Below are 27,250 nucleotides of genomic sequence, written 5' to 3'. Positions count from 1 at the left end.
GATAAAGGTTTGTCCGCAAGTTCTTTGAAAGGACAAATCTCTGCTCTTTTTGTTCTTTTTCACAGAAAGATTGCTAATCTTCCTGATATTCATTGTTTTGTACAAGCTTTGGTTCATATAAAACCTGTCGTTAAGTCAATTTCTCCTCCTTGGAGTTTGAATTTGGTTCTGGGGGCTCTTCAAGCTCCTCCTTTTGAACCCATGCATTCATTAGACATTAAATTACTTTCTTGGAAAGTTTTGTTCCTTTTGGCGATCTCTTCTGCCAGAAGAGTCTCTGAATTATCTGCTCTTTCTTGTGAGTCTCCTTTTCTGATTTTTCATCAGGATAAGGCGGTGTTGCGAACTTCTTTTGAATTTTTACCTAAGGTTGTGAATTCCAACAACATTAGTAGAGAAATTGTGGTTCCCTCATTATGTCCTAATCCTAAGAATTCTAAGGAGAAATCGTTGCATTCTTTGGATGTTGTTAGAGCTTTGAAATATTATGTTGAAGCTACTAAGTCTTTCCGAAAGACTTCTAGTCTATTTGTTATCTTTTCCGGTTCTAGAAAAGGCCAGAAAGCTTCTGCCATTTCTTTGGCATCTTGGTTGAAATCTTTAATTCATCATGCCTATGTCGAGTCGGGTAAAACTCCGCCTCAAAGGATTACAGCTCATTCTACTAGGTCAGTTTCTACTTCCTGGGTGTTTAGGAATGAATCTTCGGTTGATCAGATTTGCAAAGCAGCAACTTGGTCCTCTTTGCATACTTTTACTAAATTCTACCATTTTGATGTATTTTTTTCTTCTGAAGCAGTTTTTGGTAGAAAAGTACTTCAGGCAGCGGTTTCAGTTTGAATCTTCTGTTTGTTTTTCATTAAACTTTATTTTGGGTGTGGATTATTTTCAGCAGGAATTGGCTGTCTTTATTTTATCCCTCCCTCTCTAGTGACTCTTGCGTGGAAAGATCCACATCTTGGGTAGTCATTATCCCATACGTCACTAGCTCATGGACTCTTGCTAATTACATGAAAGAAAACATAATTTATGTAAGAACTTACCTGATAAATTCATTTCTTTCATATTAGCAAGAGTCCATGAGGCCCACCCTTTTTGTGGTGGTTATGATTTTTTTGTATAAAGCACAATTATTCCAATTCCTTATTTTATATGCTTTCGCACTTTTTTCTTATCACCCCACTTCTTGGCTATTCGTTAAACTGATTTGTGGGTGTGGTGAGGGGTGTATTTGTAGGCATTTTGAGGTTTGGGAAACTTTGCCCCTCCTGGTAGGAATGTATATCCCATACGTCACTAGCTCATGGACTCTTGCTAATATGAAAGAAATGAATTTATCAAGTAAGTTCTTACATAAATTATGTTTTTCGTGCCTTTTGAAATTTCAAGGCAGGAGCAGCATCAACTTCCTCCGCTCCAAAACAGGAAGGAACTGTTGCTCGTTACAGACAGGCCTGGAAAACTAACCAGTCCTGGAACAAGGGCAAGCAGGCCAGAAAACCTACTACTGCCCCCAAGACAGCATGAAGGAACGGCCCCCTATCCGGAAACGGATCTAGTGGGGGGCAGACTTTCTCTCTTCGCCCAGGCGTGGGCAAGAGATGTCCAGGATCCCTGGGCGTTGGAGATCATATCTCAGGGATATCTTCTGGACTTCAAAGCTTCTCCTCCTCGAGGGAGATTCCATCTATCAAGGTTATCAGAAAACCAGATAAAGAAAGAGTCATTCCTACGCTGTGTACAAGACCTCCTAGTAATGGGGGTAATCCACCCGGTTCCGCGGACGGAACGAGGACAGGGATTTTATTCAAATCTGTTTGTGGTTCCCAAGAAAGAGGGAACCTTCAGACCAATCTTGGACCTAAAGATCTTAAACAAATTCCTAAGAGTTCCATCATTCAAAATGGAAACTATTCGAACCATCCTACCCATGATCCAAGAGGGTCAGTACATGACCACAGTGGACTTAAAGGATGCCTACCTTCACATACCGATTCACAAAGATCATTATCGGTACCTGAGATTTGCCTTTCTAGACAGGCATTACCAGTTTGTAGCTCTTCCCTTCGGGTTGGCTACGGCCCCGAGAATCTTTACAAAGGTTCTGGGCTCACTTCTGGCGGTTCTAAGACCGCGAGGCATAGCGGTGGCTCCGTATTTAGACGACCTCCTGATACAGGCGTCAAGCCTTCAAATGGCCAAGTCTCATACAGAGATAGTTCTGGCATTTCTGAGGTCGCATGGGTGGAAAGTGAACGTGGAAAAGAGTTCTCTATCACCACTCACAAGAGTCTCCTTCCTAGGGACTCTTATAGATTCTGTAGAGATGAAAATTTACCTGACTGAGTCCAGGTTATCAAAACTTCTAAATGCTTGCCGTGTGCTTAATTCCATTCCACGCCCGTCAGTGGCTCAGTGCATGGAAGTAATCGGCTTAATGGTAGCGGCAATGGACATAGTGCCATTTGCGCGCCTGCATCTCAGACCGTTGCAATTATGCATGCTAAATCAGTGGAATGGGGATTACTCAGATTTGTCCCCTCTACTAAATCTGGATCAGGAGACCAGAGATTCTCTTCTCTGGTGGCTTTCTCGGGTCCATCTGTCCAAGGGCATGACCTTTCGCAGGCCAGATTGGACGATTGTAACAACAGATGCCAGCCTTCTAGGTTGGGGCGCAGTCTGGAACTCCCTGAAGGCTCAGGGATCGTGGACCCAGGAGGAGAAACTCCTCCCAATAAATATTCTGGAGTTAAGAGCAATATTCAATGCTCTTCTAGCTTGTCCTCAGTTAGCAACACTGAGGTTCATCAGATTTCAGTCGGACAATATCACGACTGTGGCTTACATCAACCATCAAGGGGGAACCAGGAGTTCCCTAGCGATGTTAGAAGTCTCAAAGATAATTCGCTGGGCAGAGTCTCACTCTTGCCACCTGTCAGCGATCCACATCCCAGGCGTGGAGAACTGGGAGGCGGACTTTCTAAGTCGCCAGACTTTTCATCCGGGGGAGTGGGAACTTCATCCGGAGGTGTTTGCTCAACTGATTCATCGTTGGGGCAAACCAGAACTGGATCTCATGGCGTCTCGCCAGAACGCCAAGCTTCCTCATTACGGATCCAGGTCCAGGGACCCGGGAGCGGCGCTGATAGATGCTCTAGCAGCCCCTTGGGTTTTCAAGATGGCTTATGTGTTTCCACCGTTTCCGCTGCACCTCGACTGATTGCCAAGATCAAACAGGAGAGAGCATCAGTGATTCTGATAGCGCCTGCGTGGCCACGCAGGACCTGGTATGCAGACCTAGTGGACATGTCGTCCTGTCCACCATGGTCTCTGCCCCTGAGGCAGGACCTTCTAATACAAGGTCCTTTCAACCATCCAAATCTAATTTCTCTGAGGCTGACTGCATGGAGATTGAACGCTTGATCCTATCAAAGCGTGGCTTCTCAGAGTCAGTTATTGATACCTTAATACAGGCACGGAAGCCTGTTACCAGAAAAATCTACCTTAAGATATAGCGTAAATACTTATATTGGTGCGAATCCAAGAGTTACTCATGGAGTAAGGTTAGGATTCCTAGGATATTGTCCTTTCTACAAGAGGGTTTGGAAAAGGGCTTATCTGCTAGTTCGTTAAAGGGACAGATTTCTGCTCTGTCTATTCTTTTGCACAAGCGTCTGGCAGAAGTTCCAGACGTCAAGGCATTTTGTCAGGCTTTGGCTAGGATTAAGCCTGTGTTTAAAACTGTTGCTCCTCCGTGGAGCTTAAACTTGGTTCTTAAAGTTCTCCAAGGAGTTCCGTTTGAACCCCTTCATTCCATTGATATTAAGCTTTTATCTTGGAAAGTTCTGTTTTTGATGGCTATTTCCTCGGCTCGAAGAGTCTCTGAGTTATCCGCCTTACATTGTGATTCTCCTTATCTGATTTTCCATTCAGACAAGGTAGTGCTGCGTACTAAACCTGGGTTTTTACCTAAGGTAGTTTCTAACAGGAATATCAATCAAGAGATTGTTGTTCCGTCATTGTGCCCTAATCCTTCTTCAAAGAAGGAACGTCTTTTGCATAATCTGGACGTAGTCTGTGCCCTGAAGTTCTATTTACAGGCAACTAAAGATTCTGTTTGTCGTTTACTCTGGTCAGAGGAGAGGTCAAAAAGCTTCGGCAACCTCTCTCTCCTTTTGGCTTCGTAGCATAATACGTTTAGCCTATGAGACTGCTGGACAGCAGCCCCCTGAAAAGATTACAGCTCATTCTACTAGAGCTGTGGCTTCCACCTGGGCCTTTAAAAATGAGGCCTCTGTTGAACAGATTTGCAAGGCTGCGACTTGGTCTTCACTTCACACCTTTTCAAAATTTTACAAAATTGAAACTTTTGCTTCTTCGGAGGCTGTTTTTGGGAGAAAGGTTCTACAGGCAGTGGTTCCTTCTGTTTAAGTTCCTGCCTTGTCCCTCCCATCATCCGTGTACTTTAGCTTTGGTATTGGTATCCCACAAGTAATGGATGATCCGTGGACTGGATACACTTAACAAGAGAAAACATAATTTATGCTTACCTGATAAATTTATTTCTCTTGTAGTGTATCCAGTCCACGGCCCGCCCTGTCTTTTTAAGGCAGATCTAAATTTTAATTAAAAACTCCAGTCACCACTGCACCCTATGGTTTCTCCTTTCTTGTTTTGGTCGAATGACTGGATATGACATGTAGGGGAGGAGCTATATGGCAGCTCTGCTGTGAGTGATCCTCTTACAACTTCCTGTTGGGAAGGGAATATATCCCACAAGTAATGGATGATCCGTGGACTGGATACACTACAAGAGAAATAAATTTATCAGGTAAGCATAAATTATGGGTTTTTTTAGCGTGGCAAGATTTGCCCACTCTTCTTTGCAAAAACACTCTAAATCTGTCAGTATGTTAGGGCATCTCCTGTGCACAGCCCTCTTCAGATCACCCCACAGATTTTGAATTGGATTCAGGTCTGGGCTCTGGCTGGGCCATCCCAAAACTTTAATCTTCTTCTGGTGAAGCCATTACTTTGTTGATTTGGATGTATGCTTTGGGTCGTTGTCATGCTGAAAGATGAAGTTCCTTTTCATGTTCAGCTTTCTTTCATGTAATTGTCAAGAGTCCATCAGCTAATGACATATGGGATATACAATACTACCAGGAGGGTCAAAGTTTCCCAAACCTCAAAAATGCCTATAAATACACCCCTCATCACACCCACAATTCAGTTTTACAAACTTTGCCTCCTATGGAGGTGGTGAAGTAAGTTTGTGCTAAGATTTCTACGTTGATATGCGCTTCTCAGCATTGTTGAAGCCCGATTCCTTTCAGAGTACAGCGAATGTCAGAGGGACGTGAAGGGAGTATCACTTATGAATATGATGATTTCCCTAACGGGTGTCTATTTCATAGTTTCTCTGTTATCGGTCGTAGAGATTCATCTCCTACCTCCCTTTTCAGATCGACGATATACTCTTAATTTACCATTACCTCTACTGATAACTGTTTTAGTACTGGTTTGGCTATCTGCTATATGTGGATGGGTGTCTTTTGGTAAGTATGTTTTTTATTACTTAAAGGGACAGTCAACACCAGAATTTTTGTTGTTTAAAAAGATAATCCCTTTATTACCCATTCCCCAGTTTTGCGCAACCAACACAGTTATATTAATATACTTTTTACCTCTGTAATTATCTTGTATCTAAGCTTCTGCTGACTGCCTCTTATTTCAGTTATTTTGACAGACATGCAGTTTAGCCAATCAGTGCTCAGTCCTAGGTCACTTTACGTGCATGAGCTCAATGTTATGTATATGAAACATGTGAACTAATGCCCTCTAGTGGTCAAAATGTATTCAGATTAGAGGCAGTCTTCAAGGTCTAAGAAATTAGCATATGAACCTCCTAGTTTTATCTTTCAACTAAAAATACCAAGAGAAAAAGCAAAATTGGTGATATAAGTAAATTGGGAAGTTGTTTAAAATTACATGCCCTATTTAAATCATGAAAGTTTTTTTTTTGGACTTGACTGTCCCTTTAAGACACCTCAGCTATGGTTTGGCACTTTATGCATTTATATAAAGTTCTAAATAATATGTATTGTACTTATATTTGCCATGAGTCAGGTTCATGCATTTCCTTCTGCAGACTGTCAGTTTCATATTTGGGAACGTTAATATTAAGAAATATTTTTCTTACCTGTGGTTTAGTCTTTTTTTTTTTTCAATTGACTACTTTGTTTAAAATTGCGGGCTGACTTAGGCTCGCGGGTGCGCCAAATGCTACACTTTAATGCGTCATTCTTGGCGCGATAATTTTTTGGCGCGAAAGGCACGTCCGTTGATGCAAGTTCGTCATTTCCGGCGTCGTAATTGACGCAGAGGTCCACTCAGGTTTGCGTCGTTAGTGACCCGAGATATTGACAGTAACAAATTTACTTATTTAAAATGAAGTATTTTCGTTCTTTTTTAAAAAAGGTGTTAATTATTTTGGATATCATGGATACTAGTGCTCTTGATATAAGAACTAGTAAATTCTGGGTTTTTTAAACCTCCTGTGATTGCTCCAGAGGTTTTTTTCCGTTCCTGATGCTATTTCTCTTATCATTTCTAAGGAATGGAATTAGCAGGGTAACGGTACTTATTTTATTCCTTCTTCAAGGTTTAAAAAATTGTACATTTTTTACCAGCAATTTCTATAGAGTTTTGGGAAAAGATCCTCAACTTGTTGGGGCTATTTCTACTCTTGCTGAATGTACCTCTATTCCTATGGAAGATAGTACTTAAGTTCTTTAAGATAGGAGACTTGAATCTTATCTAAGGAAAGCTTATTTATATTCAGGTCGTCTCAGGTCTGCATTTTCTTTGGCTGATGTTGCAGCTGCATCAACTTTTTTGTTGGAGATTTAGCGCAACAAGAATTGGATTCTGATTTATTTAGTATTGTTCGCTTTCTGCAACATATTAATCAGTTCTGATGCCATTTTTTGATATCCTTAAGATTTATGTTAGATCTATGTCTTTAGCTATTCTTAGCTACAAGAGTTTGAGGCTTAAACCTTGGAATGCTGTTATGACTTTAAGTCTAGATTGCGATTTCTTCTTTTCAAGGTAATAAGAGACCTAAGGGTAAATATTAAGCTTCTAAATTGTTTTCGTTCTTTTTTTTCTATTAAGGAACAAAAACCTAATCCTTCCCTATGGAATCTGTTTCCAGTTGGAAACCTTCTTTAAATGGAATAAATCCAACCCATTTAAGAAACCAAAAAGCCAGCCCCTAAGTCCACATGAAGGTGCGACTCTCATTCCTGTTTAGCTGGTAGGGGGCAGATTAAGGTTTTTTTTCAAGATTATTTTGGATAATTCGGTCCAAATCAATGGTTTCAGAGTATTGTCTCTCAGGGGTTTCGAATAGGATTCTGAATAAATCCTCCTGTGAGAAGATTTTTTTCTCTTATGTATCCCAGCAAATCCAGTTAAAGCTCAGGCTTTCCTGAAGTGTGTTTCAGACCTGGAGTTTCAGGGACAAGGTCTGGGGCTTTTTATTCAAATCTTTTCTTTGTCTCAATGAAGGAAATTTCATTCAGACCAATTCTGGATCTGAAAATTTTGAATCATTATGTAAGAATACATATTTTCAAATGGGGTCTTTAAGGACTATTCTGCCTTTTATTCAGGAAGAACATTTTAGGTCCATATTGAATTGCAGGATGTATACCTTCATATTCTGATTCATTCAGATCATTATCAGTTTCTGAGATTCTCTTTTCTAGACAAGCGTTACCAATTTGTTGCTTTTCCATTTTTTGATTAGCAGCCGCTCAAAGAATCTTTTTTTAAAAGTTTTTGGTGCCCTGCTTTATGGAAACCAGAGAGCAGGGTATTGCGGTGTATCCTTATTTGGATGATATTGGTACTAGCTCAGTCCTCCGTTCTGCAGAATCTTACACTAATCAACTAGTGTTGTTTCTTCGGAAACATGGTTGGAGGGTCAATTTACCAAAGAGTTTCTTGATTCCTCAGACTAATGGTCACCTTTTTAGGTTTCCGGATAGATTCAGTGTCCATGACTCTGTCTCTAACAGACAAGAGACGTTTGAAAGTGGTTGCAGCCTGTCGGCACCTTAAGTCTGTCATTTCCTTCAATGGTTATGTGCATGGAAAATTTAGGTCTCATGACTGCAGCATTGGACGCATTTCCCTTTGCCCGTTCTTATATGAGACTTCTCCAGCTTTGTTTGCTGAATCCATGGTGCAGGGATTATATTAAGATATCTCAATTAATATCCTTAAATCCCACTATTTGACACACTCTAACGTGGTGGTAAATCACCAGCGTTTAGTTCAAGGGGCTTCTTTGTTCAGCTAACCTGGACTATGATCTCTACAGATGCAAGTCTTTCAGGTTGGGGAGCTGCTTGGGGATCTCTGACAGCGCAAGGGGTTTTGGAAATCTCAAGAGGCGAGATTACCAATCAATGTTTTAGATCTCTGTGCTATTCTCAGAGCTCTTCAGTTTTGGCCTTTGTTGAAGAGAGAACTGTTCATTTATTTTCAAACAGACAATATCACATACAGTGACATTTGTCAATCAGCAGGGTTGGACTCACAGTCCACAAGCTATGAAGAAGTATCTTGGATACTTAAACAAAACAAATAAATATAATCAGTGCGCCAAAGGTCGAATTAATAGTGTATATGTGACAAATAAGTACTCTTAACCTTCAAACCTAATAATACATTCCTTGATTGGAAATTACCAATTCCTATAAGATTATACAATAATCCCAGTGCAATCTCTTATATAAAGCGCAAACAGTGTAAAAATTGTAACAATGCAGTGCATTAATGATACTTAGTATTCAGAATGTCCGAATAAAAGTTCAAATCAAATATGATGTTATATCATATTGCAGATGGCGAGCAGCTTCTTCAAACAAATCTTGTTGGTGGCCCAAGACGAGATATCTACAGGTAAAGTGAAACAAAAGAAGGCGCCAACATAGTGCAAAATCAATAAGGCATGACACGCCGCTGTTGTAAGTGGTAATATATTCACGAGATAACAGACACTTGTGAAGTGTCACGAAGGCCTTCTGGACTCTTGGAGTCGTCCAGCTAACTCCCACTCCTGTGTGGTAAGGTTTCGTATCCTACACGTCCTCTTTTTCGTGCAGTCTGTGCTTTACCAGATGATAATCGGCACTCCAAACTTGTGGTATTTCAGACAGGGCTCCAGACCCCACAAGCAAGCTCCAGACCCAGCAATCAAGTGGAACAAACACACTCGAACGATCCAGACCCAACACTGGAGGAAGTGTGTATTGAGCAATAGTACCGTAATGGTAAAGATAAAATAAGGTTTGTGGCAAAAGTCTAAAATCAATAAATAGACTTTATTCAGCACAACGTTTCTCTGTCTGTACGTGACCGTTTCCTCAGGTGCATATATGTATCATACATATATGCAGCTGAGGAAACGGTCACGTACAGACCGAGAAACGTTGTGCTGAATAAAGTCTTTTTATTTATTTTAGACTTTTGCCACAAACTTTATTTTATTTTCTTTCATGTAATTAGCAAGAGTCCATGAGCTAGTGACGTATGGGATATACATTCCTACCAGGAGGGGCAAAGTTTCCCAAACCTCAAAATGCCTATAAATACACCCCTCACCACACCCACAAATCAGTTTTACAAACTTTGCCTCCCGTGGAGGTGGTGAAGTAAGTTTGTGCTAGATTCTACGTTGATATGCGCTCCGCAGCAGGTTGGAGCCCGGTTTTCCTCTCAGTGTGCAGTGAATGTCAGAGGGATGTGAAGAGAGTATTGCCTATTTGAATTCAATGATCTCCGGGGTCTATTTCATAGGTTCTCTGTTATCGGTCGTAGAGATTCATCTCTTACCTCCCTTTTCAGATCGACGATATACTCTTATATATACCATTACCTCTACTGATTCTCGTTTCAGTACTGGTTTGGCTTTCTACTACATGTAGATGAGTGTCCTGGGGTAAGTAAGTCTTATTTTCTGTGACACTCTAAGCTATGGTTGGGCACTTTTATATAAAGTTCTAAATATGTGTTTAAAAATGTATTTGCCTTGATTCAGGATGTTCAACGTTCCTTATTTTGAGACAGTCAGTTTCATATTTGGGATAATGCATATGAATAATTCAATTTTTTCTTACCTTAAAATTTGACTTTTTTTCCTGTGGGCTGTTAGGCTCGCGGGGGCTGAAAATGCTTAATTTTATTGCGTCATTCTTGGCGCGGACTTTCTTGGCGCAAAAATTTTCTTGTCATTTCCGGCGTCATACGTGTCGCCTGAAGTTGCGTCATTTTTTTGACGTTTTTGCGCAAAAAAATGGCGTTACCGGATGTGGCGCCATTTTTGGCGCCAAAAGCATTTAGGCGCCAAATAATGTGGGCGGCTTTTTTGGCGCTAAAAAATTCGAGCGTCATTGTTTTCTCCACAATATTTAAGTCTCATTATTTATTGCTTCTGGTTGCTAGAAGCTTGTTCATTGGCATTTTTTTCCCATTCCTGAAACTGTCATTTAAGGAATTTGATCAATTTTGCTTTATATGTTGTTTTTTCTATTACATATTGCAAGATGTCTCAAATGGACTCTGAATCAGAAGCTACTTTTGGAAAAACGCTTAACTGAGTTTCAGTTCTTCCAAAGCTAAGTTCATTTATTTTAAATGTTATAAATGTTTATCTTTAGCTATGGTTTGTAATAAGATATTATGTTATACTTTTACATGCGGAATCCATTAGTATTTATGCTTTATATATTTTCTTTTCTTACAAGAAATATTTAGAAGACTTATAAGAAATATTTTTCTGATTCTATGTTAAAGGCTTTGTCTGACTTCGTGCCTTCTAATAAAATTTTTAGGTCTTTTTCACTTCTTTTTTAATTATTGAAGTTTCAAATGACCAACAACATACTGATTTATCCTTCTCTGATGATGTTTTTTTCAGAAATTTTCTTCATCAGATATTGACATTAACAAATCTACTTTTTTATTATTTTTCAATTATTAAAGTACATTTGTTCTTTGTTGAAAAGGTGTTGATTATTTTGGATATTAAGGTAACTAGTTCTTTAAGACTAGCTGACGTTATTTCTGCCTATTTATTTCTTTAGAGGTTTTCTTTCCAATTCCCTATACTAGGGAATGGAATAGGCTGAGAATTTTCTTTTATTCCTTCTTCAAGGTTTCAAACTATATACTTTGCCAGCAGTTAAACTCATTTTGGAGGTTTCTCCAATTTATTGGGGCTATTTCTAATTCTACTAATTATGCTATTGTTTCTATAGCAAAATAGTATTTATTTTCCTTTAGATAGTTGTATCTTATTTATGGAAAATTATTTAGTTTCAGGTACTTTTCTTGGTCCTGTGATTTATTTAGATATTGCAATTGCTTCATTTTCTCTGTTTACTTTAAGATCAAGTATCAGATTATGATTTATTTTAGCATTGTTAAAGGACAACATTTACTAGACTAGGTGCTGTTGCATTTGTCTTGTTGTTTTGCATTTATTGATTATGCAAGTCCACTCTATTGGCTGGTCCTTTAAACTGGACTATCATGCTAATAATTTCATTTGTGTCTTCATTTTATTGAATATTTTCGCAAATGAGGGTTAATCTATGTCTTTAGCTTTTTTAGCTAGAAGAATTTTGTGATTTTTAAAAAAAAAAAAAAAAAAATTTTCCTTTGTTCTAAGATAATCAATTATTTGTTTTATAATTGGATTCAATTCTTAACTGTTACTCTGGGCTTCAAGGTTGAGTTCTAAGACTAAAACTTTAAGCTTATACTAGTTTGGTTGTTCTTATTAAGGAACAAATTCCTGAGTTCTTTCCCAAGTAACATGTCTATAATTGGAGTTCGAAATCAGCTCCCTAATTTTGCCATGTACGTGCCGTATTCCAGCTTGGCTGGTAAGGGGCAGGTTAAGGCTTCTTTGAAATTTATTTTGTCCTATATATTTTGGGTACTGTTGAAGCATGGCTGGGCACCCATGGGGTTCAAGTGCTGCTCAGACCTGGAATCTTCTGGGGTATTTATTCCAGTTTCTTTTGAGGAACCGGGTTTTGGAGTTTTATTCAAACTATTTTGCCTTTTTATGGTCTTTGATAGCATTATTTGTTTTCATTAGATACAATAAATGCATATTTTCATTTTTCTGTTTTCATTCAGATTATTTTCTGAGGATGCGGAATCTCATATGATTCACTTACTCTTCAGGGCATAGTTAGAGGATTTTCTTTTCTAAGCTCTTGATTCCTCACTCAAGGGTCACCTTTTTTAGGTTTCCAGATAGTTTGTGTCACTGTCCTTGTCTCAATCAGACAAGGGATAATGTTATTGGGTTCCGTCTATCGGTACCTTTAGTCTCTATTTCCTTCAGTTGCTTTATATGCATATAAGTTTTAGGTCTTATGTCCACAGCATTGGATTCAATTCCCTTTGCTCATTTTCTCTAGAAAGAACATTTCCAGTCTTTTATAAGTGTTGTTTCTTCGAGAACATGGTTGGAGGATCAATTTACCAAAAAGTTTGTTTGATTCCTCAGACAAGGGTAACCTTTTTAGGTTTCCTGATAGATTCAGTGTTCTTGATTCTGTCTCTGACGGACAAGAGGCGTCTGAAATTGGTTTCAGCTTATCGAAACCTTCAGTCTCAATCATTCCCTTCGGTAGCTTTATGCATGGAAATTCTAGGTCTTATGACTGCTGCATTGGACGCGATTCCCTTTGCTCGTTTTCACATGCGACCTTTTCAGCGCTGTATGCTGAACCAGTGGTGCAGGGATTATACAAAGATATCTCGATTAATATCTTTAAAACCGATTGTTCGACACTCTCTGACGTGGTGGACAGATCACCATCGTTTAGTTCAGGGGGCTTCTTTTTGTTCCTCCAACCTAGACTGTGATCTCAACAGATGCAAATCTGACAGGTTGGGGAGCTGTATGGGGGTTTCTGACAGCGCAAGGGGTTTGGGAATCTCAGGAGGTGAGATTACCAATCAACATTTTTGGACCTCCGTGCAATTTTCAGAGCTCTTCAGTCGTGGCCTCTTCTAAAGAGAGAGTCGTTCATTTGTTTCTAGACGGACGATGTCACAACTGTGGCATATGTCAATCATCAAGGAGGAACTCACAGTCCTCTGGCTATGAAAGAAGTCTCTCGAATACTTGTATGGGCGGAATCCAGCTCCTGTCTAATTTCTGCGGTTCATATCCCAGGTATAGACAATTGGGAAGCGGATTATCTCAGTCGCCAAACACTACATCTGGGCGAATGGTTTCTTCACCCAGAGGTATTTCTTCAGATTGTTCAAATATGGGGACTTCCAGAAATAGATCTGATGGCTTCTCATCTAAACAAGAAGCTTCCCAGGTATCTGTCCAGATCCAGGGATCCTCAGGCGGAAACAGTGGATGCATTGTCACTTCCTTGGAAGTATCATCCTGCTTATATCTTTCCGCCTATAGTTCTTTTTCCAAGATTCTAAAGGAACGTTTGTTTATTCTGCTGGTGGCTCCAGCATGGCCTCACAGGTTTTGGTATGCGGATCTTGTCCGGATGGCCATTTGCCAACAGTGGACTCTTCCGTTAAGACCAGACCTTCTATCGCAAGGTCCTTTTTTTCCATCAGGTTCTCAAATCCTTAAATTTGAAGGTATGGAGATTGAACGCTTGATTCTCAATCATAGAGGTTTTCTCTGACTCTGTGATTAATACTATGTTACAGGCTCGTAAAACTGTATCTAGGAAGATATATTATCGAGTCTGGAAGATTTTCATTTCTTTGTGTTTTTCTCATCATTTTTCTTGGCATTCTTTTAAAATTCCTAGAATTTTACAGTTTCTTCAGGATGGTTTGGATAAGGTTTGTCTGCAAGTTCCTTGAAAGGTCAAATCTCTGCTCTTTCTGTTCTTTTTCACAGAAAGGTTGCTAGTCTTCCTGATATTCATTGTTTTGTACAAGCTTTGGTTCATATATAACCTGTTATTAAGTCAATTTCTCCTCCTTGGAGTTTGAATTTGGTTCTGGGGGCTCTTCAAGCTCCTCCGTTTGAACCTATGCATTCGCTGGACATTAAATTACTTTCTTGGAAAGTTTTGTTTCTTTTGGCCATCTCTTCTGCTAGAAGAGTTTCTGTATTATCTGCTCTTTCTTGTGAGTCTCCTTTTCTGATTTTTCATCAGGATAAAGCGGTGTTGCGAACTTCTTTTAAATTTTTACCTAAGGTTGTGAATTATAACAACATTAGTAGAGAAATTGTGGTTCCTTCATTGTGTCCTAATCCTAAGAATTCTAAGGAAAACTCGTTGCATTCTTTGGATGTAGTTAGAGCTTTGAAATATTATGTTGAAGCTACTAAGGATTTCCGAAAGACTTCTAGTCTATTTGTTATTTTTTCCGGTTCTAGGAAAGGTCAGAAGGCTTCTGCCAATTCTTTGGCATCTTGGTTAAAATCTTTGTTTCATCATGCCTATGTCGAGTCGGGTAAAGCTCCGCCTCAAAGGATTACAGCTCATTCTACTAGGTCAGTTTCTACTTCCTGGGCGTATTGGAATGAAGCTTCAGTTGATCAGATTTGCGAAGCAGCCACTTGGTCTTCTTTGCATACTTTTACTAAATTCTACCATTTTGATGTATTTTCTTCTTCTGAAGCAGTTTTTGGTAGAAAAGTTCTTCAGGCTGCTGTTTCAGTTTGATTCTTCTGCTTATAATTTCAGTTTTTTTCATTATAAGATTTAAACTTTATTTTGGGTGTGGATTATTTTCAGCGGAATTGGCTGTCTTTATTTTATCCCTCTCTAGTGACTCTTGCGTGGAAGATACACATCTTGGGTAGTCATTATCCCATACGTTACTAGCTCATGGACTCTTGCTAATTACATGAAAGAAAACATAATTTATGTAAGAACTTACCTGATAAATTAATTTCTTTCATATTAGCAAGAGTCCATGAGGCCCACCCTTTTTTGTGGTGGTTATGATTTTTTTGTATAAAGCACAATTATTCCAATTCCTTATTTTTTATGCTTTCGCACTTTTTTCTTATCACCCCACTTCTTGGCTATACGTTAAACTGATTTGTGGGTGTGGTGAGGGGTGTATTTATAGGCATTTTTAGGTTTGGGAAACTTTGCCCCTCCTGGTAGGAATGTATATCCCATACGTCACTAGCTCATGGACTCTTGCTAATATGAAAGAATTTAATTTATCAGGTAAGTTCTTACATAAATTATGTTTTATCTTTACCATTACGGTACTATTGCTCAATACACACTTCCTCCAGTGTTGGGTCTGGATCGTTCGAGTGTGTTTTTTCCACTTGATTGCTGGGTCTGGAGCTTGCTTGTGGGGTCTGGAGCCCTGTTTGAAATACCACAAGTTTGGAGTGCCGATTATCATCCGGTAAAGCACAGACTGCACGAAAAAGAGGACGTGTAGGATACGAAACCTTACCACACAGGAGTGGGAGTTAGCTGGATGACTCCAAGAGTCCAGAAGGCCTTTGTGACACTTCTCAAGTGTCTGTTATCTTGTGAGTATATTACCACTTACAACAGCGGCGTGTCATGCCTTATTGATTTTGCACTATGTTGGCACCTTCTTTTGTTTCACTTTATCTTGGATACTTGCAAGGGCGGAATACAGCTCCTGTCTAATTGCTGCTGTGCATATCCCAGATATAGACATTGGGAGACGGATTATCTCAGCCGTCAGACTTTACTGGGGAGTGGTTCCTCTATCCAGATGTGTTTTCTCAGATTGTTCAAGATATGGGGTCTTCCACAGATAAATCTGATGGCCTCTCATTTAAACATTTAAACAAGAGACTTCCCAGATGCCTGTCCAGATTCAGGGATTTTCATGAGGAAGCAGTAGGTGCGCTGACACTTCCTTGGTGTTATTAACTTGCTTATATTTTCTCACCTCTAGTTCTTCCTCCAAGAGTTGATTTCCAGAATCATCATGGAACAACCGTTTGTGTTTCTGGTGGCTCCAGCATGGCCCCACAGGTTTTGGTATGCGGATCTTGTTCGCATGTCCAGTTGCCAACCTTGACCATTTCCGTTAAGGCCGGACCTACTGTCTCAAGGTCCATGTTTCCATCAGGATTTCAAATCATTATATTTGAAGGTATGGAAATTGAATGCTTAGTGCTAAGTCATAGAGGTTTCTCTGACTCGGTGATTAATACTATGTCACAAGCTCGTAAAGATTTATTTTCGAGTTTGGTAGACCTACATTTTATGGTATTCTCATAAATTCTTTTGGCATTCTTTTAGAGTTGCAAAGATTTTTCAGTTTCTTCAGGATGGTTTGGATAAGGTTTTTGTCTGCAAGTTCCTTGAAGGGACAAATCTCTGCTCTTTCTGTTTCATTTGCATACAAAGAGAGAAGCGCTCTACCAGGAACGAACAGCAGCTCAGTGGCTTGTTCTATGCTATGTCGATTTACCACCCGGAAGCAGCCTCTTTTAGACCAGTGTGCTTTTCACAGAAGAAAACTTTCCTGAAGTATATCAGTCTGATCCCGCCAAGTAAGGTCAGTCCAGCCCCGAAATACCAGGCAATTCTCCTCTGAACAAGGAACATGACAACCCCAGACGATCGTTTCATTCGTAGAAAGATTGCTTATCTTCCTGATATTCACTGTTTTGTACAGGCTTTAGTTTGTATTTAAGCCTGTCATTAAATCAATCTCTCCTCCTTGGAGTCTTAATTTGGTTTTGAAGGCTTTTACAGGCTCCTCCACATTGAGCCTATGCATTCTTTGGACATTTTACTACTTTCTTGGAAAGTATTGTTCCTTTTGGCCATCTCTTCTGCTAGAAGAGTTTCTGAGCTATCTGCTTTTTCTTGAGAATCTCCTTTTCTGATTTTTCATCAGGATAAGGCGGTTTTGCGGACTTCATTTCTATTTTTTCATAAGGTTGTGAATTCTAACAACATTAGTAGAGAAATTGTTGTTCCTTCCTTGTGTCCTAATCCTAAGAATTCTTTGGAAAAGATCTTTTCATTCTTTGGATGTGGTGAGAGCTTTGATATATTATATTTAAGCTACTAAGATTTCACAAAGACTTCAAGTCTATTTGTTATATTTTCTGGTCCTAGGAATGGTCAGAAAAGCTTCTGCTATTTCCTTGGTTTGTTGATTAAAGCTTTTTGATTCTTCAAGCTTATTGGAGTCGGGTTAGGCCCTGCTTCAGAGCATTTCAGCTCATTCTACTAGATCAGTCGTCACGTGGGCTTTTAAGAATGAAGCTTCAGTTGTTCAAATTTGCAAGCGGCAATTTGGTCTTCTTTACATACATTTACTTAATTCTACCATTTTGATGTATTTGCTTCTTCAGAAGCAGTTTTTGGTAGAAAAGTTCTTCAGGCAGTTGTTTCAGTTTGATTCTTCTGCTGATGTTTTAAGTTTTTCTTTTCTTCATGAGAATAACTTATATTTTGGGTTGTGGATTAATTTTTCAGCATATGGCTGTTTATTTTTATCCCTCCCTCTCTTGCGTGGAGTTTCACATCTTGAGTATATGATATCCCATACGTCACTAGCTCATGGACTCTTGCCAATTACATGAAAGAAAACATAATTTATGTAACAACTTACCTGATAAATTCATTTCTTTCATATTAGCAAGAGTCCATGAGGCCCACCCTTTTTTGTGGTGGTTATGATTTTTTTGTATAAAGCACAATTATTTCCAGATTCCTCTGTTGATGCTTTTTACTCCTTTATTTATCACCCCACTACTTGGCTACTCGTTAAACTGAATTGTGGGTGTGGTGAGGGGTGTATTTATAGGCATTCTTGAGGTTTGGGAAACTTTGCCCCTCCTGGTAGGATTGTATATCCCATACGTCACTAGCTCATGGACTCTTGCCAATATGAAAGAAATTAATTTATCAGGTAAGTTCTTACATAAATTATGTTTTCTAGCAGAAGCCTGAAGGTTTTGTGCCAATATTGTCTGGTATTTGGAACTGTTCATTATTCCCTCTACCTTGAATAAGGCCCCAGTTCCAGCTGAAGAAAAACAGCCCCAAAGCATGATGCTGACACCACCATGCTTCACTGTGGGTATGGTGTTCTTTTGGTGATATGCAGTGTTGTTTTTGCGACAAACATATCTTTTGGAATTATGGCCAAAAAGTTCAACTTTGTTTTCATCAGACCAGAACACCTTTTGCAACATGCTTTTGGGAAAGTTCAGATATGTTTTTGCAAAATTTAGCCGGCCTTAGATGTGTTTTTTTTTTTTTTGTAAGAAATGGCTTCCGTCTTGCCACTTTACCCCATAGCCCAGACATATGAAGAATACGGCGATTGTTGTCACATGTACCACACAGCCAGTACTTGCCAGATATTCCTGCAGCTCCTTTAATGTTGCTGTAGGCCTCTTGGTAGCCTCCCAGACCAGTTTTCTTCTCATCTTTTCATCAATTTTGGAGGGACATCCAGTTCTTGGTAATGTCACTGTTGCACCATATTTTCTTCACTTGATGATGACTGTCTTCACTGTGTTCCATGGTATATCTAATGCCTTGGAAATTCTTTTGTACCCTTCTCCTGATTGATACCTTTTAACAATGAGATCCCTCTGATGCTTTATAAACTCTCTGCGGACAATGGCTTTTGCTGTAGGATGCGACTAACAAAATGTCAGGAAAGACCTACTAGAACATCTGAACTTTATTTGGGGTTAATCAGAGGCACTTTAAATTATGGCAGGTTTGTACTGACTCCTATTTAACATGATTTTGAATGTGATTGCTTAATTCTGAACACAGCTACATCAAAGGGTGTTCACACTTAGACAACCATATTATTTTAGTTTTTTATTTCCCTTTACCTAAAAGATTTCAGTTTGTTTTTCAATTGAGTTGTACAGTTTATAGGACACATTAAAGGTGGAAACAGTTCTGAAATGATTTATCTTTGTCTCCATTTTTCTACATCACAGGAACCTGACATTTTAACAGGGGTGTGTAGACTTTTTATATCCACTGTATGTATGTATGTGTATATATATATATATATATATATATATAATATATATCTATGCTTGATGTGAATCCGCCCTCCAGAGGCCAGGCACCTGAATGTTCTGTGTAAATATAAAGACTTTGCAATAACAGCAAACAAACAGGATTTTTTATTTATATATATATATATATATATATATATATATATATTGATCTATGAAGTTCAAGGCTTAATGGGCTGACCAAAGCAATTGTGTGTTCCAATTAATCAGTGCTAGGTAGTTACAGGTATTCAAATCAACAAAATGACAAGGGTGCCCAAATGTATGCACCTGTCTAATTTCATTTTGATGCATATTGCACATTTTCTGTTAATCCAATAAACCTCATTTCACTACTGAAATATTACTGTGTCCTTCAGTTATTTGATAGATCAAAATGAAATTGCTGATCCAAACACCCAATTATTTATAAATGAAAATCATGGAAATTGTCACGGGTGCCTAAAATTTGCATATAACTGTACCTGGTAAATTAATTTCTTTCATGGTGGAAGCCCACCCAAATTTTTTCGTTATTTTTAATAAGCACATTTTTTTTTTTCCTGTGCCTCTTTTTTATGTTTTTACTCCTTAAACACATCACCTCTTGGCTATATGTTAAACTTGGGTATGAGTGAGGTGGGCGTGGTATTTATAGGCTTTTGAGGTTTGGGAAACTTTGCCACCTCCTGGTAGGAATGTATATCCACACTCTTGCCACCATGAAAGAAATAGCCTACATTGACCAAAGAAAGACCTAGTGGTAAGATGCGGCATATTTAATTCTGTCCATTCCACCTTCGATAATGGAGTCGCACTGGTCAGTAATAGTAGGAAATAACTAATAATTTAATTTCTACTTTTCTCATGCCTTATTAGGGTGCTTATTCTTAAGATGTTGCTAAAGACAGAAATATATATTTAGAGAGAGATAAATATATTGATATATTTTTTTTTGTTTTTGCTTTGCTAGAGGCAGTGAAGAGGCCCTTTCCAATGAAGACTGTGAAAACGTTTATCACTTGGTATATTCTGCGCACCGCCCTGTAGCTGTAGCTGCTGGTGAATTCCTTCATAAAAAGTAAGTCTACAAGAAAAAGCAAACCAAATGTTTTAATATATTATGAAACGGACATAAATTGTGTGTGTTTGTTTTTTTAACGACACAATTAAAAATGGCATATTACATTCAATGTTGCAATATATTTTAGACAAATGCTTCCCAAATTTAGATCCTTAGATTTAAAGGCCATTCCTGTGTAAAAATAGTAAAATACATACACACAATTACCATCCTTTACCTTAGTTTCAAATGAGGTTACTGGAGAATATACAAGTAAGCATACTTATGATTGGCTTTTGAGCTGCCTGGAGTGTCACAGGATGCACACAGTAAAATGCAAGCACTTTAACAAAATAAAACCCTCAACACCCAATATTCAAGGACCTTGATTAAAAAGATATTATGTACAGTTGAAATGGGCATTATTTTAATACCTTCATACAATATGTAAAATATAACTCAGTATATTTTACATACATCAATTATTTATGGGGGTTCTATTAAATACCTCCTCAATATTGTGTTCCATTCATAGAGACTGGATATCAAGTGCCTTGGCATTTGTTTCCTACGGTCTCTATGAACAATGTTTTGTTTTTCAAATGAGTTGTTAGTTATTATTTTGTCCCCTTTTCCTGTAATTCCATTCTGAAATTGTGAGCATTTCAGTTGCTGTTAGAAATTGAAGTACAGATCACTGTTATATTCCACACAACCATTGGCTGCTCACTCTAGTGACCTATTTAAAACTGTCCCTGATTGACCACAACAGAGAAGGTAACGAAAGTTACAACATGGCAGCTCCCATTGTTTTATAGACATTAAATATTGACAAAATAAGTGTAAAGTTTTAAACAACTAATTATTATTATTTTTTTAAATGCATCTAAATGTTATTCAGAGACTAATCTTTCTTTGAATGCATAATTCTATCTAGTATTTATTTTGTGTTTAATGTCCTTTTTAAGAAGCAACTGCTGTGCAGTATCTGATGGTGGTTTATTTAGTGAACTCACTTTATTCTATGTAGAATGCCAGTAGCCTTGGCAAGAAAATAGTCCATAATAGTTTTTTTATTTTCAAATAAGTGATTTGTAGCATTTTTTCATGAAGAAAGTTTTTGAGACACCTTGTTATGGATTAAATAAAATGGGCAAGAAATGTAAAAGCGCTGTCTAAAGCTCAATATAAAAATGAGAATTAGTGTGGAGGTTTGGCCTTTTGTGTATATAACGTCACTTTATTCAGTACAGTAAAATTTAGATTATCCTAGATTTTATTAAAGACACAGATGAATATTTTGCAATACTTTACTAATCCTGTGCAGCCTTTAAAGTACATAAAGAGTTAAACTAATACAGAGAAAAAAGAGCCTACATACTAGCCAATGAGAATGCTAGGTTGGAGACCAGGGTAAACATTGAAAAATCAGATGTTCCATATTGACCATAAACAGCCCAATGAGCACCCCATTTCCCTCTTTCTTACTTGATGCTCATAACAAAGAATCTTCGGAAAAAACAGAAAAGTCCCAACAGTCCAATTAACAAACATACAATAAAGCAGAACCATAAAACTTGAATAAACTTGAGAGAATTTTGACTCGAAAAGAACTCAGGATTGGAGGATGATAATCTGTAGATCATCTGTGTTTCCATGAGGTTGAAGAAGATTTGATTGAAGGAACAAATCCAGATTTAACTAGTGATATTTGAGTAGTTGGTAACTAAAATAAAATGTATATCTTTAGTGTAAACTATTAACAAAATATGGGTTGGGAAAAAAGACAAAGTAGAGGTGGGAAAGTATTAGTCTCTGTGTCTTTAATAAAATCTAGATTATTCCTTCACAAAGCTAGGATAATCGGAATTTTATTACAAGACCAGAGACTTCATATTTTGCAAGTTTAAAGCATTATTGAAAAAGATTTAGAGAGGTGTGTTGAATGGGTTTAAAGTAAAAATGTTTGAAAGTAGAATCAGAGGACCAGTCTGCAGCCTTCAAAATTTATTGTAAAGGAGCAGATTTTAAAAGGGCTTTAGAAGCTGCTGATCCTCTTACTGAATGAGCTGTGAATGCAATATCAATTCCAGCCTCAGACATCACTCATTTAATCCACCTCGCTATATAAGTAGGAGAGACAGGAGCATGAGGAGGAACAAAGGACAACAAAAGTTGATTGTTAGTAGAATCTCTAAAGGATGAAGTTTTAGCTTCATAAACTTTAAGACAGGACACAGCACAGAGAAAAGGTTCAGCTGGAAAATAAGGATAAAAGATAGAAGATAAAGTTTTAGTTCTACGGGAAATCAGAAAAGTGACACCTTCAGGAGAAAATGATTTAGAGTTGAAATCAAGAGCCCAAACATTGGAAACCCTGGGAAAGGAGATAAGGCAAAGAAGGGAGATTGAAACAAATCTAACTGTGAGGGAACAACGAAACTGAAAGTAACCAAAATTTTGACTTGAGACAATGAAGGAGGTGGTGCTGACAGGTCTCTCAGGCCTCAGGGAAAAAGAATGCGGGTTGTGATGTAAAAAATGAACGCCCACAAAATGGCTACAGTCTTTGTGACCAAAAGAGAAAATGAAGACACATAAATGCCAGGAAGCAAGAGGGAAAAACGGAGCAGCACCACAAGGAAAAAACTGCTTAACAGAGTGGTTATAGTACCAGAGAGAGCCTAATACTGAGGTAAACACTGTATGGGAAAAATAAAAAACAAAAATAGGAAAAAACTGAAAGAAATGAAGATAGAGAAAAGAAAAACAGTAAATAATAATTATAGAATAAAAGGAAAAAGGGGAATAAGAAATAGAGAAAATATTTAAATAAATAAAATAATACAATTTAATATAATATATTAATCACTGAGAATAAATGCACACTTATCTTGTTGCTGAGCAGCAAAAGAAAGTGGAAAATGGGGTGCTCATTGGGCTGTTTATGTTCAATATGGGTCATCTGATTGGTCAATGTTTACCCTGGTCTCAAACATAACATTCTCATTGGCTTGTTATGTAGGCTCTGTTTTTTTTCTCTGTATTAGTTTAACTCTTTATGTGATTTATGTACTTTAAAGCTGCACACGAGTAGTAAAGGAAAGTAATGCAAAATATGAAGTCTCTGGTCTTGTAATAAAATCCTAAATCTATTTTCCTAGTTGCTCTTTCCTATTAAAAAAAAAAAATTAATCATTTTTGTTTTACTGCATATATTTAGATTGTTCAGCAGACACGATCCACAAGCTGAAGAGGCCCTGGCCAAAAGAAGGGGACGGAGTAGCCCCAATGGAAATCTTGTTAAGATGCTGGTGCTTTTCTTTCTAGAAAGTGAGGCAAGTAGTAATTTCCTAATAGTGACACTCTTCTAGAAGTACTGTGTTTTTGTGGTTGTTTTTTTGTTTGATAGTAGCCCAAATCCATTACTGTGCTCTCTTGCTTTCTTTTTTCTCTTACTTTCTCATGCTTACTCCAGTGCACTTTCACTCTCTGGCTCGATAGTTCTTTCATGGAGATATTTGTTAATGTGTTTTTTTAAAGCAAAGGTTGGAAGTTGACAATTATTGGAGTTTAAATGGTAGCAAAAGTAGCATACAGTGTTGTGAATGTGGGGACACTCTTGAGGGTTCCTGCTAAAGATTCAGTATTTTATTTTCTCCTTTTAATTCCTTAATTTTAGTTGCACGAACACGCAGCCTACTTGGTTGACAGTTTGTGGGAAAGTTCTCAGGAGCTTCTGAAAGACTGGGAATGCATGGCAGAATTGCTGGTAGAGGAACCAGTGCAAGGGGAGGAAGGTAAACATAACTAAATCGGTTATTTTGTCTTTTTTTTTTCTTTTTATATATAGTTTTTTTTAAAAAATAAATCATTGCAATACACAGATATGCACAAAAAAAACAAACAATTAAAAATTGGTATAAAAAACATTCCCCCTATGTTATAGTCGTTTGCTCCGTTTGTTCCCGGCACCCCACTGGCCTACTCAATTACTTTTTTTTTCCCCTAAGAAGTATGGGAAACATAGTGCTCTGTTCTTTACATCATTGATAGGGGTTGTCTAACCAATGTGTGAGACACGCCTTCTGAGTGCATCCTGGATAAGAGGGAGAAGTAGGTAGTTCAGCTTGGAATTGAAAATCTCCCAGTGGCAGATGTGTCAGACCCCCCATTAAAATTCAGATTTATCTGCCAATCCCCTAGTCTACAGTCTGCTGCTCTTTGCAAAGATCCTTGGAATTTTACCTGCACGTACTCAGATGGACCTTTCTTCTTAAAGGGACATTGCACACTAGATTTTTCTTTGCATAAATGTTTTGTAGATGATCCATTTATATAGCCCATACAGTGTTTTTGTTTTTTTAAATTTTTTTTTTATAGTTTTGCTTATTTTAAAATATAATTGTGCTGATTTTCAGACTCCTAACCAAGCCCAAAAGTTTTAGGAGAATACTGATGTATTCCTCCTCCAGCTTGCTCCTGTTTGTGTAAAGGGTCTTTACATATGCAGGGGAAAGGGGAGTGTCTGCTTTCACTGGGTGTTCCTGTCAACCTAATCAAAAGTGCTAAATTGGGAGCTTCTAAGTAAGTTTTTAAAAGGTTTTATACTGTATTTCAATTGTAAGGTGTATCCAGTCCACGTATTCATCCTTTACTTGTGGGATATTCTCCTTCCCTACAGGAAGTGGCAAAGAGAGCACACAGCAGAGCTGTCCATATAGCTCCCCCTCTATCTCCACCCCCCAGTCATTCTCTTTGCCGGCTCTAAGCAATCGGAAGGGTAAAGTGAATGTGGTGTTAGAATTTTATTTTTTATTTTCTACAAGCAAAAGTTTATTTTAAATGGTACCGATGTGTACTATTTACTCTCTAGCAGAAAAGAGATTAAGATTTCTGCAAGGAGGAAGATGATTTTAGCATTTTGTAACTAAAATCCACTGCTGTTCCCACAAAGGACTGAGGAGTACAAGAAAACTTCATTTGGGGGGAACGGTTTGCAGGTCAGGCTGCAATAAGGTATGTTCAGTCATTTATTTCTAGACAAGACTGTGATAATGCTAGAAAAGACTGATAAGATCCCCATGAGGGAAGGGTAAGCTGTATTCAGAGACTAAGTATGGAATTGCTAGCTTACATAACAGGGCTAATTTATGCTGGTTGACACTACTTAATGGCAAACGGTTTTTATTGAAAAATATCGTTTTTTGAGACACTTTGAAGGTTCCTTTGGGTTTCTTTCAGGGGTTGTTACCCACATGGCTAATATTATAACTCTTAGGAGTGTTTCTTTAGGCCTCACAGCACCGGAGTAAGGTGGGAGGGGCCTAATTTTGCGCCTCAGATGCGCAGTTATAGTGACTAGAACTTCAGGCTGTTTCACATGGAGGGTCCTGCTACAGTTTGAGGACCGATAAGAAGCTTTTTCCCCACAAATCTGACTCCTAAGGGAAGGTAGGGCCACAGCAGAGCTGTGGCAAGGTGCTGGTTGTTTTAACCGGTCTGTTGGCTTACTATCGATCCGGTTTTGGCATTAAGGGGTTAATCGTTTTTATTGCTAGTTGTGCAATCTTACTAATGCTTTAGGTACATACTGTAAAAATTTCGAAAAGTTTGCTGCATTTTTCACTGTTTTGGAAAACTCTTTTTTATCTCTTAAAGGCACAGTAAAATTTTTTGCAAAGTGTGTTTTTACTTGATTAAAGTGATTTCTAAGCCTGTTTGCCTTACTACTAGTCTGTTAAACATGTCTGACACCAAGGAAAATCCTTGTTCAATGTGTTTAGAAGCCATGGTGGAACCCCCTCTCAGAATGTGTCCCACTTGTACTGATATGTCTATACACTTTAAAGAACATATTGTTGCACTTAAAAATGTGGCCCAAGATGATTCTCAGACAGAAGTTAATGAGGTTAGCCCGTTAATCTCTGCCCAAGTGTCATAACCAGTTACGCCCGCTCAAGCGACACCTAGCACCTCTAGTGCGTCTAACTCTTTTACCTTACAAGACTTGGTGGCAGTTATGGATAATACCCTCTCAGTGTTTTTATCTAAACTGTCCGTGTTACCTGCAAAGCGTGATAGATCTGTTTTAAGACCAGATTTTAAGCATTCTGACGCTTTAGTAGCCGTATCCGATATACACTCACAACGCTCCTCAGACTCGGATACGTTGGCTTTTAAATTTAAACTAGAACACCTCCGCTTATTGCTCAGGGTGGTATTAGTTACTCTGGATGACTGCGACCCTATGGTGGTTCCAGAGAAATTGTGTAAAATGGACAAGTACCTAGAAGTTCCTGTCTACACTGATGTGTTCCCGGTTCCTAAGAGGATTGCAGATATCGTTACTAGGGAGTGGGATAAACCAGGTATTCCCTTCGTTCCCCCTCCTGTTTTTACGAAAATGTTCCCCATATCTAACCCCATGTGGGACTCGTGGCAGACGGTCCCTAAGGTGGAGGGGGCTGTTTCTTCACTTGCTAAATGCACAACTATACCAATCGAAGACAGTTGTGCTTTTAAAGACCCTATGGATAAAAAATTAGGTTTACTTAAGAAAATTTTTGTTCAACAAGGATTTCTTCTCCAACCTATTGCGTGCATTGTTCCTGTAATCACTGCAGCTGCTTTCTGGTTCGAGGCGCTGGAAGATGCGCTCCAGACGGAGACCTCATATGAGGACATTATGGACAGAATTAAGGCTCTTAAGCTGGCTAATTCTTTTATCACAGATGCCTCTTTCCAACTAGCTAAGTTAGCGGCAAAAATTTCAGGTTTCTCCATTTTAGCGCGCAGGGCGTTATGGCTAAACAAGGGTAAACAGGCCAAGAAGCCTGCAGCTGCCTCCAAGACAGCATGATGGGGTAGCCCCAGATCCGGGATCGGATCTAGTAGGGGGCAGACTCTCTCTCTTCGCTCAGGCCTGGGCAAGAGACGTACACGATCCCTGGGCCTTAGAGATTGTATCCCAGGGATATCTTCTAGAATTCAAGGACTCCCCTCCAAGGGGAAGGTTCCATATTTCTCGTCTGTCTTCAGACATGACAAAGAAAGAGGCGTTCTTACGCTGTGTAGAAGACCTACATACAATGGGAGTGATC

General features: G+C 38.5%; 1 protein-coding gene across 1 annotated transcript in view; it reads left to right on the top strand.

The window, feature by feature from the left end:
• The window catches only part of STAG1 (stromal antigen 1), a 788,714-nt gene that overhangs the window by 121,987 nt on the left and 639,477 nt on the right, over positions 1-27,250 (top strand). The window contains exons 8-10 of the mRNA XM_053709754.1: positions 20,058-20,165; positions 23,371-23,485; positions 23,830-23,947. Of these exons, the coding sequence (XP_053565729.1) occupies positions 20,058-20,165; positions 23,371-23,485; positions 23,830-23,947 (341 nt within the window). The remainder of the gene's footprint in view (positions 1-20,057; positions 20,166-23,370; positions 23,486-23,829; positions 23,948-27,250) is intronic.

Source organism: Bombina bombina, chromosome 4, assembly GCF_027579735.1.
Source record: "Bombina bombina isolate aBomBom1 chromosome 4, aBomBom1.pri, whole genome shotgun sequence".
NCBI classification, from domain to species: Eukaryota; Metazoa; Chordata; class Amphibia; order Anura; family Bombinatoridae; genus Bombina; species Bombina bombina.
The sequence above is the reverse complement of the archived record's forward strand: the minus strand, read 5'-3'. Positions and strand labels throughout refer to the sequence as shown.